This window comes from Dreissena polymorpha, chromosome 4 (genome assembly GCF_020536995.1).
Source record: "Dreissena polymorpha isolate Duluth1 chromosome 4, UMN_Dpol_1.0, whole genome shotgun sequence".
In the NCBI taxonomy this organism is placed as follows: Eukaryota; Metazoa; Mollusca; class Bivalvia; order Myida; family Dreissenidae; genus Dreissena; species Dreissena polymorpha.
This window is the reverse complement of record NC_068358.1, coordinates 125,495,558-125,511,698: the sequence shown is the minus strand read 5'-3', so window position 1 is coordinate 125,511,698 and position 16,141 is coordinate 125,495,558. Positions and strand designations below refer to the sequence as shown.

Genomic DNA, 16,141 nt, shown 5'->3' with positions numbered 1-16,141 from the left:
CTTTACGGAATGACATCGGGTCTTAAACTAAACAAAAGTAAATGTACTGTGCTACGAGTAGGTAAATTAAAACAAAGTTATGTCCAATATAAAAAAGAAATGAAATTTAATTGGACATCCGATAAAGCCACAACGTTAGGAATTACTTTCACAAATAATGAAAAGGATACAGTTCTTAAAAAACATACTACCTAAATTACAGAATTTTAAAAACTACTTAAAAGCATGGCATCACCGTAAACTTACACTAATCGGAAAAAACACTGTATTGAAGACGTTTGCACTTCCTAAATTAATGTATGTATTAACAGTTCTCCCAAATCCACCAAATGATGTTATTAACGATATAAAATCAGTAATATTTAATTTCATATGGGACGGTAAGCATGATAAAATAAAACGAACTCAGTTAATTCAATCTGTAGAAAGTGGAGGTATCCAATTAACGAACATTGACTCATTCTTGAATGCAATCAAATGCAGCTGGGTTTAAATGATACCTAGATAATACCAATACGAGAAAAATGGAAATTATAATACCAGAAAATCCTAAAAAAATATGGTGACTCCTTACTCTTTGAATGTAACATCAGCAATACTATCTTACATGAAATTGCAAAGGAAAACATATTTCTGTCTGATGTTCTATCAGCATGGAGTGATGTCACTCATAACCTAGAAACCCAAACCAGCAGTAAAACTATTTTATGGAACAATAAAGACAAAACTTCAAACAATGAGACGTTTTTCTATAAAGATTGGTTTGAACGAAGCATTAAATATGTCGACCAATAATATGACTACAGAATTAAGGATTTCCACTCTTTTGATGATATATGCTACATATACGGAATACCTTCAAATAATTTTCTGAAGTACACACTAATCAAAAGCATACGCATACGTATTAAATCTGAAATCAATACAAATAAAACACCATGTACTCAAACAACATTCGTAGAAAACATACTTGGAAGAAAAAACAAAACGAATAAAATATTTTACGCACTACAAATTAAAAACCCTACAGAAAACTCCAAAAACCCAAATTAAATGGCAAGTCCTTTTTGGAGAACATGAACTTAATTGGAAACACATTTTTACCATGCCATATAAAGCAACTATTGAAAGCACACTGAGAAATTTTCAATATAAATACATCCATAGAATTATAGCTACAAATAAATATCTCTTTAAATGCAAATTATCTAACTCAAATCTGTGTGACTTCTGCGGTGAAAACATCGAAACTATAGAACATCTTTTTGGGAAGTGCAAAAACATCCAGCCTATTTGGAATCAATTAGTATCTTTTCTTGAACAACAGCAACTAAACGTTAAACTATCTTTCTTAAATGTAAGTTTTGGAATTTACTCATTGAAATCAATAGAATGTAATAATATTGTGAATTTTATTCTTATATTGATGAAATATGTAATCTTTAACATGAAGTACAAAAAACAAGTACCAAAATTTAATTGTTTTGTCCATAGTCTTAAACTAAAAATCCAGATTGAGAAAGAAATAGCCCTCAGTAATTACACATTACAAATCTTTGAACAAAAATGGAATCGGATTAAATTCTCATAATGTTTGTCCACTTATATACATTTCACTCTCATGTTAGTTTATCTTTCTAAAATATTTTTGTATATATTTTTTTCAATCTTATAAGATCATTGTGAATATACAACAAAACACACAAGTCCAGTATGCTTTCTTCGAACTTTATACAACTCATCATTTTTCATAACTATTCCTCTGTTGTTCTCTTTATTGTTTTTTTTTAATTTTAAGGAAACCAAATAAAGTATATGTATAAGCATATCTTGTATAACATGTCTGAACTTTATTGCTTTGTACAATCACTATGTTGTATGATCATATACATGTATACATTGTATGTTTTATATTGAATAAAAAATAAAAATAAAAAAATAATTAAGAACTAAATACCACTTACCTTTTCATGACATTTTGAAATGTTTCGTATGTAGAAATGCAATAAAATGAACGAATCCAAACAAAGGGACGTAACGTTTTGTAAAAATAGTTGATATTTACAACTTGTGTGATTCAAAGATACACTATGTAGATAGATTTGTCATTCTCAACATCTAAATTCGATAGAATATGCTATAGCACCATTTACTTAGCAACAATATTGCTTTAAAAGAATAAATAACAGAAGTATTGCAAATTGACGAGAGTAAAAAGGCAAAATAAGGGTTATGCGTTTCAAAGTCCCATAACTCTGTAAAGCCCCAACATAATTTTGCAAACTTTGCCAGGGAATGCTAACTACCTAGAGGGTTAAGAAAAACATAACCTTGAAAATTCCCCCGGTGGGTGGGGGAGCAGGGTCATGATGCAGCTCAAGGTCAATATGTTTTGAAAATATACCAATTCCTTGTAATTGCAAGATTTAGACAATCGCGTAGCATTGCATTACAAAATGTAAAATTTTCACCACAACAAGAAATGATAGGATCTTGTATTACCGCCCGTGTCAGTTGTCATGCTGTGCGGGAAAGTGGTTGTTTCTCTGCTTGATTGGGATGTAGATCCAGAAACGTTATCTCCCCGATAATCTTGAAGACAATAACAACATAATGACGTGTGTTTGAATGTTGTTACCACGTAAATAAAAGCATTGCACGTTAGAATATTCCAAGTTCAACATAATTATAATTGTCAAGAGGTGTTTCGTCTTCAAACTTTTATAACGAAGGGTTCCAAATACTACTGTTCAAATAATGCCACATTTTTTTCATAGCTTGAATAATCTATATATTTTTCTTTTCTTATTGAAATCTTTATACTATTATTTAACTCTATATATAAACACTTAAACAAATTGTCAGTCCAACAAGAATAAGTTGTTTGTGTTTCCACTAACAAAACAAAAGCAGGAACTGAAACTGACTGTCAGGCCAAAAATGTGTTTGTTTTTTTTTTTCAATTCGGAAGACAGGTAAAGTTAGGACGGCTTGACCTGTTTTGGTTGACTTCTATAATTATGCAAACGAGTGATTTCCTTCGAAAATAAGGATATTAAATGCCAAATATCTTCAACATCTCTGTGTACAATCTCTTTGTGTACGTATAAAACTATTTTTGCAAATAGGATTAAGTATCGAAAACTAAACATAGAATACCAAAAAAAATATTACTAAGCGTCTGTTATAAAAATTAGGGTCGGTCTGGTTAGTAGAAAATAAATAATTGTTCGGCCTCAGAACCGTTTTTTACACATAAAACGTTTACCAGTTTTAAACATTTTCACATACCGATTATACCGATTTAACTTCTAAACTCCATACTGTAAGTATTTTAATTTACGCACGATTGTTTCGCGATATCTGTAATCTTTGCCGGTTACATATACAGATATGTAGATAGAATAAATATTATTAATGCCTACATTGACAATCAACGCCCACATCGTCCTCGTGCGTACAGTTATGCATTCCCCAACAATTTGAACAACACTGGTCGAGAGAAAACTCGTGGCCATGACAACGTAGGTCACCCAGCCATATTTGACCACTTCCTGAAGCGTCTATGTAAAATCGCCCGTACCTTGAAAAGATACGAAACATATATTTATATGTATTAATCAAATATGGTAGATACTGAACGATTATTAACGAATCGAAATTGCATGATTTCTTATGTTTATAAATCAGTTACATTTTATATATCTGTTGTTGTCGTACAGTATTAAACGAGGTTGTATGTATTTCTTTTGACCTTGCAGTCGATAAGGTTGTTTAAAGCGGCCTTTTCACAGATTTTTGCATGTTTTGAAGTTTGTCATAAATGCTTTATAATGATAAATGTAAACATTGAATCGAAAAAGCTCCAGTAAAAAATCAAGAATAAAATTAAAAAAGGAAAAAAAGTAGCCCGCAGCAGGGCTCGAACCAGTGACCCCCGAAGTCCTGGAGTAAAAACCAATTAGACCGCTCGGCCATCCTGCCAAGTATATATGAGAGACGTTTTTTATACTTTATATAAGTAATCTTCGTAGTTTCACAAAATTAAACGACAACAATAGAACTCTCCAAATTATTCAATCGTTTAGCGTTGCAACGCTTTATACCTTTCAGGTTTTTAAATCGTCAAAAGATGCATATAATGGCTATATTAGACCATGGTAAATGTTCAGTATTACTGTTTTCTCACAAATATCATAACTAAAACGAAAATTGGCGAGTCTGAAACAACTTTTTTCAATTTTGTCCATTTACCAAAACGTGAAAAGATCCCTTTAAGATTCATCGAATCATTATTGGCCTTAACGAATTGGACTTGTTTTCTCTTATAGTAATTATTCAGGACTTTTTTCGAAAAATTTCTTTGAGGAATAAATAATCATAACCTCAACGTATGGTGTTATAAATCATCAAAATTGACGCCATTTGTCAACTTGCGATATTTTACTGTGTTTGACATTGTGCGTACATTAAGATAACCTCGAATGCGGACTATTATAAGGCGATTCCTGTCATAAAGCAGGCATTTGCCAGATTGAAGAACAGGTATTGCGCATACAAATCGCCGCGTTCAAACGGATTCAACTGCTCACTGTGATATCCTCGATAAATTCAATGATGTCGTTTATAACACGCATCATATTTTTTAAACGTTAAATTAAATGTGGAAGGTATACCGGTTTAATGTAAAAGTAGTACACAACACGCATTTGTTTTAAAACGCATTCAATAAATAGCATACCTTAAATTATGTTAATTCTTCCCTTAAAACGCGTTTAGCGGTTTAACTTAACTTAACACTTAACTTTTTATTAACCCGACGTCACGAACAATAATGACTACCCGCGTTCAAAATGAAACAACTGTTCTGAATGAAACCGATTCCAGCTGTTTTTTGTACAATTGTTAAGATGTATATAAATATTACCTAAATTTTGGTATTTCAAAAGAAAAAACGAAACTGGAAGGAATTACCAACCCTCCAATGAAACAAAGGAACGCGTTTATAGAAATTATTTCTACGCAATTATATATTTTAATTTTACCATAACCCCATGTGAATACCCGTTAAAAGTACGTGTTTTTCAATGTGGAGTTAGTTGACACCCTGATACTTGAAGATGCGTTAATAGTGGTTTCCCGTTTAACTCCAATTGTTATACATTTTGTATAAATTACAAAATGATTGGTTATGATCGTCGTAAAAATGTGGGGCAAACTCATCTTAAGGGACACAAATCATACGGTAAAAATCATCATCATGAGTAAAACATCATCAGGGATAAACATCGGCATCGGATCACTACACCCTCCTCCCTCCGTTTTTTACCTATGTCCACGATACAGTCCCAGCATTCGACAGACCACCAAGACTTCCTCGTAACCAAAACCGTCATCACACACTGTGCCCCATTGACCATTGTGAAAAATCTCAACTCGACCAGTGGACTTGTCCGGACCGCTCTCTAATCTGATAATATCTCCTGATATTAAACAGAAATAACAAAGGTATAAAATAAAACTACCCGCATATGCTAATCACAAAAAAGATCTCAAATGCTGCAACGATATGGAGACTGGGCTCAATTGACAGTATCTTTATCTATAAGAAATATGGAATAAGATAGCAGCAAACAAACAGCTTAACACGTGGTGATACTCATACTGTAATAATTTAGTGGTGCGAATGCGTATTTGGCTTCGAATCCCTGCGCGGTCGAAGAATAGTCTGTAATAAAATGTGCAGTAAGAAAATTTCCCGACGCACATATTTCCGTTCCGTTGAGCTGTGGATTGTCTCCAGATAATCTACAAAAAACAAACACAATGTTATACTCCTTTAATATAGATGCTTGCAAACGTTTTGAAAATACATTTTTAACTTAGTCATAATAAAAGCAGTACCTTGCAATTCGCTTGTTTCTAGTAGAAGGACCATCATAAATATCTAAATGATCACAACATTCTTGAGTTGTAAAAGTATTGAATTGTAAGCACACCGAGTAACCGCCTGGAACATTGATATAATACGTGCAGTTTTCTCTGTTTTCATAATTATTTGGGTAGTTTGGTGAAGCGATGAGTCCATTGTTCCCGAAGAAATACCCTCCACATTGATTGTGATGCGCTTGAATGAGAAAAATGAGCTGGGCATATTTACATTGACTTTCAGTGCAGCTTTTCATGTTTATGATGAAATTGTTACTTCATTTGGATCATTATAGAATGTCATTGGTGAAAAAATCAATATCAGAGAAAATATATATTTAAATATTTTCCGATGTATTGTAAATATAACAAAAAATACCACATTTTCCGATATGGTCGAAGAAACAGAAAACATTCCCTTTATGGTGACTCATTCGTGAAAATATTTTTTTTCTACAACCACCAGGGAAATAATCGACATGGAACTAACGCAACATATATCCTATATATATTTATCGGTTTGAATCAGATAAAAGTGAATTCGTCTTTTAAAACAGATATAATACAATAGTAATAGTGTTACAATTTTGCCCGACGTAACATATTCGTAACAACCTACAACAATTTTACGTTACACGGCTAATTGTAAACAACAAATGCAATATTGAATAAACCTTCTAGTTTTTTTTTATCAAGGTTTATAATACGTAGACAGCCATAATGCAGCATGAAAAATACTACGTGTCTCACCATAAGGCGACGAATTAAAATCATGCCAATTTACCAGTACATCGCTCGGCCTTGTTGTATAAAAGGTCGTTTGTTTAAGAATATGTAATGCAATTCTACCTAGTATCAATAACGTACAAGTCTTTACGAAGAACATAATTATTTTGAAATTCAAATTGTTAATTTTAACTTTGTAGGTGAAAATATTCTTCATTTTGTCAATACATTTTGTCTGTTTACACGACACACGAACATAGAAAATTGTACATGAACACGCGCTGGCTAGCTGAAAGCACACTGGGATCAAAACGTTCAGCCGGGTCAACAATGCAAATGTTTGGTGTTAAACAATAATTATGATGAATAAAAAAACACACACACAATGTTGAGTTATTTTAGTGTTAGCACATACTTCCAAACTATTTAATCGTGAATTTTCACGCCCTGCATTACAGTTTTTTTCCAATGATGCATATCGTTGATCTGGGGTTTTACTTCATGATGCCACTTTATAAAGTCTTGTTCGCATGGAGGGATTCCGTTGATATTTGTTCTTATTTCTTTTCATTGTGTCTAATCAATTTGCTCTTATGTTGCTCTGATGCATTTTAGGTAAATAAATTGTAACCAAATCGAATTTAAATGCCATTATATTGCTTTTTAATTTGAATGACAATGCTATGATAATAATTCTTATTAATTGTGAGGCTCGACGCGTCATTCAACCAGTTTACCCTCCCCCTATAATAAATAAATAAAATAATTGCTTCGCATTGGCCGTTCCAAGGCGATGAATCCAGCTTTAACCATTTTTATTAATTAAGTTGTTGTGTTTGTATGATCCTGTATTTTTCTAGGCTGTTGGTAACTTTACTGAAACAAAATACTGGTGGGTGTTAAAAAGATTTTATCTCTTGATATATTTTTTTATAGAGTTTCATTATTCCTTATTATTGGATGATCCATACTTAATCAATTCCCTTATTGATTGACGAATATGTACTTTTCATAAACTACATTATGCTTGGTTATCAAAACTGTTCAAAACTCGTTACGACACGCAATCACAAATCGTCAAATATAGCGTAGCGTAGCTATCTTTAGTTCACGTACAACAAAACATTAGTGCATTTAGATAATGAGATACAGGATAAATGACCATGATTTAAACTCGTACCAAACGGACGATAAAAATACGGCACTATGAAAAGTCCATACAAATTCACTTTGTAAAAATATAATATGATTTTGATATTTGGTGAGTTAACATTGCAAGACAAAAGTAAAACAACAACAACAACTGAATTGCATGTTAATATGTTTGTACTTACAACTCACGGATGGCATTGCTGTCGTGTTGTAGTTGTCTGAAATGTAGACATGTTTAGTGCAAGAAGTAAGTCATCAATCGAATTTGGGAAAATGATACTTAGCAAAGACTCGTCACTTGACATAATTCTCCCGAAGCATGTTGGTCAGAGTAAGGCAATCAATGATATGGCATGGACAAATATACTTTCGTCTTAGTGTAAATCTTAAACTCTTGACATTTAAAGTAAGCGTGAACATCGAAGGACAGTTATCTTTATCAATCATAAGATTATGCAATCGGGAAATGTCAGTAAACCAATCAACGTAAACCTTAACACGCAAGGCGTATATTTGATGTAGTTTGAATTTGAATTCAGACTTTACCTTCGACAAAACGGAATGTGCGATTTGAAAAAAATCAACGTTGATTTGTTACATTTAGCTTTGACAAACGCACGGTACACATTTTTTTGCCATATGGAGAATAATTTGTAGATAGGTTTCAGATGTTGCACGTTCGGATCAATTGTATTTATGATCAGAGGAAAGGCACAATTTTTAATTTGATATTTTCTCTTAGTATTAGATTTATAATCATAAGTTCAAAATATTGCAGTTTTGCTTATTAGAGTTTTCAAAACTGAGATTATCTGGAAACAAGTCCGTTTAACTTGTATAACTTTCGTTATGTTGATAAACAATGCAACACACGAACGCATGTAAGCAATTTCACACGCACGAGCACACAAAATTACACAACTTTACCAACAACATATTTACTTCGACAACCCACACCAACAGCTGAGTTACATGTGGTGTTCGTCCACGGCCTTCTGGATTCACACTGTGCCAGGTTCCACTCGTCTCCTTGGCAACGGAGATCCTCTATAAGAACATCACTATACGACCACCCATGGACGTTGTGAGCATTGTAGATCGCTAGGTAACTGCGATTAAAAAGTTACTTTGTGAGCGGAGCACCAAAATTGTCTACTGTCCGTATTAAAGTTTAAAATCAACACATCATAAAATTATAAACTTAAGAAACGACTTTAAAGCCCCGTAAACACTAAAAATAAACGAATATTCCGTAATATATTTCGTAAAGAAAAGTTAACAGATACAAAATCAGTGTGCCTAATAGCAATGGCCAAAATTTCAACGCTTGATGTGGTCTGGTAACATCGATTTAACGAGATAAAAAATGCTCGTTTTTGTGGGACAATATATTCCATGTGAATTGCTCGCGACGATATCCGAACATTTACGAGCGAACTTGAGATAGGCTTGGGGCAGCGTCGGAAGCATGACCTAGTTCTCATAAATGCCCATTATGTTATTGATACGAGGAGCTCAAGCGGGGACGTCCTGCTCTTAGGGAGCGTTCACAAATGAAAGTGTATGTGGTGCAATACATACATTAGTTTATGCATTTGTTTATGGATCTTTAGTCTTTATCTTTAATTTTGAGCGCACTTGTCTGTGCTTTCTATTAGTTCCGCGCGTTCGAATTGTTTCAGCGTTGATTCAAAACATTCTAAAAGTATATAAGGTATGTATTGTCAAATAATTCAATTTCGGTTGAGTACTTTTAATTTTAGTACACTTTGCACATGTTTCAAACAAATATCGTTAACATATCTAATAATTTAATAAATTTAATCGTCTCAATATTTTCCGAATTCAAGCTTAATTACATTTATGTAATTTCAAAAGTTTTGCAAAAATTTGCGAGATACAAAGATGTTCCATTCAAATTATAATTAATAAATTCAAGTTGTATGTCATAGTTGGTTGTCAAATAAGCCATGGCCGGAAGTTTAGATGAGTAAAGGTTAAATCAAGAGTGCGAAAATGGAACGGATTGACTGCAGAATACTATCCCATTTTTACCACGTGAATATGGCGTATCGTTTCGTACTGTTTGCATAAATTGCGTACATTTCTCCGCGGCATAACGCATTAATTGTTTCTGTTTTCGTTTAGTGTTAAGTAAGGTAAGGACACGAGACACATACTAAAATATGGTCAACATCAGAATGTAGACAATCGCTACTTAAATAAAACGGAACTCTTTTCTCTTTGCGAATATGTGTTGAGTGTGAAACTATTCATCTCATGAAGAAATGTGAAAAAATATACAACAGTTTGCACTCAATCCTCGATTTGTGTGTGGTTTGATGACTCGTAGTAATTCAAAACCTACGGCCTCTTTTGTTGTAGTACTAACATAACTACCATAACTAAAAGTCGGAGAAATGTTGTTTTGCACCTGTCACCTTGGTAGAGCCCTAGCATTCTGCAAACAGTTTTCGCGTCGTCATAGTCGAAGCCACGCATACACACACTACCCCATTGGTTATTGTAGAAGACCTCCAGTCTACCATGGTCGAAACCGCCATTCGCAAGTCGGATATCGCCATCTGAAACGTCCATTACGTTTCATAAATAATATTTGAATTGAATTAGATATTCGAAAAGCAACATTTGCTATCGTATTATACACTTAGATTTAAAGGTATTGAGTGCGATATTGATTTAATATCAAAGTTTTGGTGTAATATGTAAATGCTCGTAAGTCTCAAAATTAAGGAGAATATATTCAGCGAACAATTAAAAAAACGCAAAAGCAATACAAACAACACGTGTTAAAATACGTTTCCAAAAATAGTCCACATGATCTTTAATCATCATCAAGACATTGCATTTTATGCATATATTTATCTTATTTTGTGGCCAAGCTTTCATCAACCATTCTCTTCAGTGATATTTACCATTAGGTTCTCGTGTGTAGGAATGCGGCATTTGCGACGTTTGATGCGTTGTATGGGAGTCATAATCTGAAATTCCATAAAATTAAAATATGTGACTATATTAGTGGACTTCATTTGAAATTTATTATTGAAAGCTAAGTAATTTTGATTTTTTTTAACGTTCAACTGGAAATTTTATGTAGGTCATGCAAGTCTCGAACTACGCTTTTGTTCAATAACTACACTTTGAAAAGACAAAAAAACGGAAACTGCATTAAAGCCGGATGTTCATGTTGCCAGTGAATGTACATGGCAAGGTTGAGGAAAAGTATAAAAGTTTGATATTAAGAATGCAAAATAGATGAATGTATATTGTTTTGAAAGACTTAATAACGTTTGGTCTGAAAACAGAGAACCAGATGTCTCAAATGGAGTTACATAATATGTTATCTATTTCAAAAACAGCAGAATCTAGTTTAATTTATTATTGAAGTTTGAGAAAATAAAGTATTTTCTTTCACTTTAATATCATTTTTTATTATATACCTGTTTAATGCTTTTAACAAAATACAGGTTGTATCAATCGTTGAAATAAATCCCGTATTATGCTACTCGCTGTTTTCCGATTCCGTATTACCATACAAGCAGGACTACTTTCTTCGAACCATTTAATGACGTCACATTACGCGCACCGAAAATAGAAAAGCCCTATTTTATATTATTATATATATTACGTAGTACATCGTGTGACGTCATTTCTGTGACGAAACATAATAGTTTTATTTGAACTCTCTGGAATTTAAGGACATGTCGGACGTGGTGATTTTTTAACAGTAAACTATTTGTTTAAAACATCGAACGAATGCAAAACCTATTTCGGAGTGTGTTTTTATCATGCATAAATGTAAATTTCGATAGGAATACAATAAGATAGTGTGGTTTAAACTAAGTTTCGATAAAGACATGGAAGAATAGAAGTGTAAGTGCATATCGTTTCAATGTTTTTTGTTATAAACATTGGATTAAAATTGTCAACTTAATTGTTGTAAACATTTGATTAACGATGTCATTAAGGTAAGCGTGCCGGGAACCTGTGTTTTCCCGGTTCAAATGTTTACGCGTTAATTAACATAAACTTTATTCATACGCGTCTAAAATAAAATATGGCGTACCGTTTTTGTCATTGTTTTGTCAGTTTTGTTAAAGCAAAAAATATAATTGTTAACTGTTTTCGTTTGTTGTTGTATATAATAAAAGGAATGTTACGCTTGTCAATTGATGCAAGAGTTTGTATCAGTCTCGTGGCTTGTGCTATTTCGCATTACACTCGAGACTCCATGCACATTTTGTAAATTTGCATGGGGATTGGCAATTACTTAAAGCAAATATGAAAACTTTACAAAAGTTTAACATACATCTATTGTCAAGCACAAGCGGTCATTTTGTGTAATTGAACGGAAACTTTTGAATTTAGTTTTTAATTATTGACGAGGATTACCTTATGAAAAATGTGTGCAAATATTTACGAATCAGACCGTAGAGTAAGGACATAATGTTTTTTACACATATTGTTACGTTACACTGTGTCGGCATCTTCTGCAGTGAAGCAGAACCATTAGCAAATGTTTGTATAAGACACGTTAAGGAGGATATTTTTTTCCAGGTAATAAAAAATGAGGACAGGAATATATAATGTAAACGCATATTCTTAATAAAACTCTCGCCCGCGCGCCCACGTGGTTTTTGCTAGACGACACTTCTATATTTTTTGTTGAAAAAAAAATCGTTTAAAAATCGAACCAAATAACTAACTGTACGATTTCACATGGTGATTTAAATGAATTTAAAGTTTGATCACATGAGCAGTCAACTATCAAACATATGCACAAATAAACATAATTTTATTGCAAAAGGGGTTGTGATTTTCGGTGGATAATCACAAACAATAATTGTCCCAGGTTCTATGACCTTTTATAGACTCGACACAATTTCAAAAATGTCTGTTTTATCCCAAAAAGGCGACAATAAGTGTGGAAAAGTCGAAAAACAAAACTGAACCATAATATGTAAATACTCATGTTCACATGTGTTTCAAATATGTTTGTAAAATTCAGCAATACTTGTTGAGTAATGCACTTAAAATCCAAATGGCGAACGGTCTGATAACGTTTTGTCTTCTCTGACGGTTTTGTTACATGACTATGAATAATCAGTTAGTTCAACTCTGGTCATTCTGAATGAATAAGGACAAGCGTCCAAGAGCAAACAATACATTTGCCCCTGAACGTTCTGGTAAAACAAGACGAATCTATTACACATAAAACTAATCTAAATCCCAAAGGCTAAAATTTATAAAAGATTAAATGTTGTTTGATTGTCAAGTATTCTAAACCATTGCGACATATATTGTGCAGATAAATGCTTATGCAAGATTTTAATGCAATTACTAAAAAGTGTATTAAAATGGAGCAAACAATTCATAATGGTGGCTAACAATATTTGAATAAAAAACGAACATGAACAGGAGGTGCTAATAACTATTGAGATGTTTAATTGAATTTACTAACTATTCATAATATTAAAATTGCTAGTTTGGGATTATTACAATTGCAGTCGATGCTGATATCCTCGTTGTGATCGCACGTGTTTGACAGCCACGCATTGGAATAACATTGGTCCAAGTGGGACTCGTTACCAAGACAGGCAAGGTCTTCTATCATGACGTTGCCTTCCCTGGCAGGGTTCCCTGTGTAATATCGACCGCTCCTTTAAGAAAGTATAGAATTCAGTATGGTAACTGCCACCCTCAAAATGTAGTGTGATTTACAGCAAAATGTTTACATATTCCACATGATTGGTTCTTAGTTTAACATATTCAGCTAATATGAAGGAAATATAGTCTTGCAATTCCTACCGAACACTTCGCATTTGGTACCCACAATGTAATGCTCATAACAAGTGTTAGTTCTGCGCGATGAAAGTCTCCATTACCTGACCCAGGCACTTTGCAAATGGATGCACACACCATAGCATCATATTTGTATTCGTAATAAAGTTCTATTCAGACGGAATTCGATAAGCTTTGTGACTGCTAGTAATCCATGCCAAAATTTAAAAACGTCATTCAAAGCCAGACAGTGCAATGTCAATTATTCAATTGTTATAACGTCAAATATATCTTGGATGATATGAAGTCATCCTGTTCTGGTGTATTCCGCGATATTTGTTTTTTTATTAACAATTAAGGATTATTTGTAAACTATTTGTATTTATTATCAATTTCTAACTACAAATAACTCACTGTCCTTAAATACTTGAATAAAAGATCTGGAATAAACGTATGAATGTGTACTACTACTACTACTACTACTACTACTACTACTACTACTACTACTACTACTACTACTACTACTACTACTACTACTACTACTACTACTTCTACTACTACTACAACGACTACTACTACTACTACTACTACTACTACTACTACTACTACTACTACTACTACTACTACTACTACTACTACTACTACTACTACTACTACTACTACTACTACTACTACTACTACTACTACTACTACTACTACTACTACTACTACTACTACTATATTACTGCTACTACTACTTCTACTACTACTACTACTACTACTACTACTACTACTACTACTACTACTACTACTACTACTACTACTACTACTACTACTACTACTACTTCTCATTAATAAAATGAGGTTTTAATTTCCAGATGACTAGATAACAATCCGCGATGTTCGTAAGCCTTAATAACGGCTTAATTAACGAAATCATTTAATTGTATGCCATAAACGTACGTAACATTAAAAAAGCTACGTCAATATAAGCAAAAGACCAATGGACACCTGTAAATAAGCTTATTGTCGCCAGCCGAAGCAGGTTAAACTATAATGATTCCGATAGTTAAAGAATCAATAATAGACATACTAGTTGCTCAGTATTTTAAACAATCTTAAGAAAAAATCCCCAAACACTTCGCGAAGAAATAAACGTAGACCAAACGGAAATAATTAAGTCTAAGATTAGGGTCAACTCACAACGATTATTTCCCTTATTTGCAAAGTCCATGGATTCAGGGTGGTCGGTACTGTTTTACCAAATACTTTTAAGAAACTGAGAGAAACCTATTTATGAGATGCAAGATGCCACAGTTATCAGAATTTCAAGGTTAATCATAGAAGTTTTCCAGTTGTTATTTTGGTCAATACAGATGGGTCAAACAATGTTGTGTCGATATACGTAAAACTCAATTAACTCACACTAAACAATGTTATCCACTACCTTTAATCGATGATATGTTGGCAGTCCTTATAATGTACTTTTTAAGTCTCGATCTAAAAGGGAATACTCTCAAGTTTAAATGGAGAAGGAAGACAACAGAAAAACAGCATTTGCGTGTTGCAGAGGTCGTCTTTAGTTCCATGTTATTTCCTTTGCCTTTAAAATTCACCATCATTATTTCAAGAACTTATTATATTCTTTACAAAGCAAGGGTCACTTTTCTATCAAATATATTGACTATGTATTGATATTTAGTGAGACGGTCATTTCCTGCATATTTCTAAGTTGTTTCAGAGCCTATGTTTGCATGGGAAAAAGATAAACTAAAAACATATATAATGTCAACAGTCGAAAACAAGATATTTTGATTGGTTATTATATTCTCAAAGAATAAAACTGAAAACATAAAAAGATGGATAAATGAAAATTATTCCGTCTCGTACGTGTGTAAAAAGGAAGTTAAGTAATTCATTTGCATGTTCTCGTAGTGCAGAAGACGCATTCCGTGATTCTCGGCAACTGTTGGACACCAACGGCTATTGAATCTTTAAAATGTGTGAAGGAAAGTCGGACATTCATTCCATTATTATCATGGCCAGGACCAAACCAAAAGTATACTATGTATACTGATGCCTCTTTTACATGTTCAGGCGCTTTCCTTACTCTGGAATGTATACCGGAAGAGACTACTATTTTCCATGATCTTTTGCAACCCCACCCGATTTACCTGCCTCTTATATTACTTATTAAATCAAGAAAGACACAGTGTCGTTAATCAGACCTTGCACACACATATGCTTTTGACTATACCATTACAATTACATCAAGTTGATATTGTAATAAAGAGTTACAACAAGCCACTCCCGTCTATTTTCGAAGCACCAATGCAGAACAAAACACTCAATTATGGACTATACAAGTTAAAATAGAATTATTTTATAATTGTTTCTTATATCTCGAAACACATGTGCTGACCCTATGTATATATATATATATATATATATATATATAGAGTAATAGAGCATAATAAAAAATGTTGGGTTTCTCTGTCATATGTAACAGCATTAATCAGCATGAATACTGATATCTAAACATATATTACTACAT

The 16,141-nt window shown here is 33.0% G+C and overlaps 1 protein-coding gene across 1 annotated transcript in view; it reads right to left on the bottom strand.

The window, feature by feature from the left end:
* Nucleotides 1–16,141, bottom strand: part of LOC127876014 (deleted in malignant brain tumors 1 protein-like) — a 44,959-nt gene that overhangs the window by 16,575 nt on the left and 12,243 nt on the right. The window contains exons 10-19 of the mRNA XM_052420840.1: nucleotides 13,327–13,487; nucleotides 10,743–10,808; nucleotides 10,241–10,391; nucleotides 8,749–8,915; nucleotides 7,989–8,024; nucleotides 5,905–6,127; nucleotides 5,666–5,808; nucleotides 5,330–5,483; nucleotides 3,426–3,583; nucleotides 2,503–2,592 (exon numbers count right to left, since the gene is read on the bottom strand). Coding sequence (XP_052276800.1) covers nucleotides 2,503–2,592; nucleotides 3,426–3,583; nucleotides 5,330–5,483; nucleotides 5,666–5,808; nucleotides 5,905–6,127; nucleotides 7,989–8,024; nucleotides 8,749–8,915; nucleotides 10,241–10,391; nucleotides 10,743–10,808; nucleotides 13,327–13,487 — 1,349 coding nt within the window. The remainder of the gene's footprint in view (nucleotides 1–2,502; nucleotides 2,593–3,425; nucleotides 3,584–5,329; nucleotides 5,484–5,665; nucleotides 5,809–5,904; nucleotides 6,128–7,988; nucleotides 8,025–8,748; nucleotides 8,916–10,240; nucleotides 10,392–10,742; nucleotides 10,809–13,326; nucleotides 13,488–16,141) is intronic.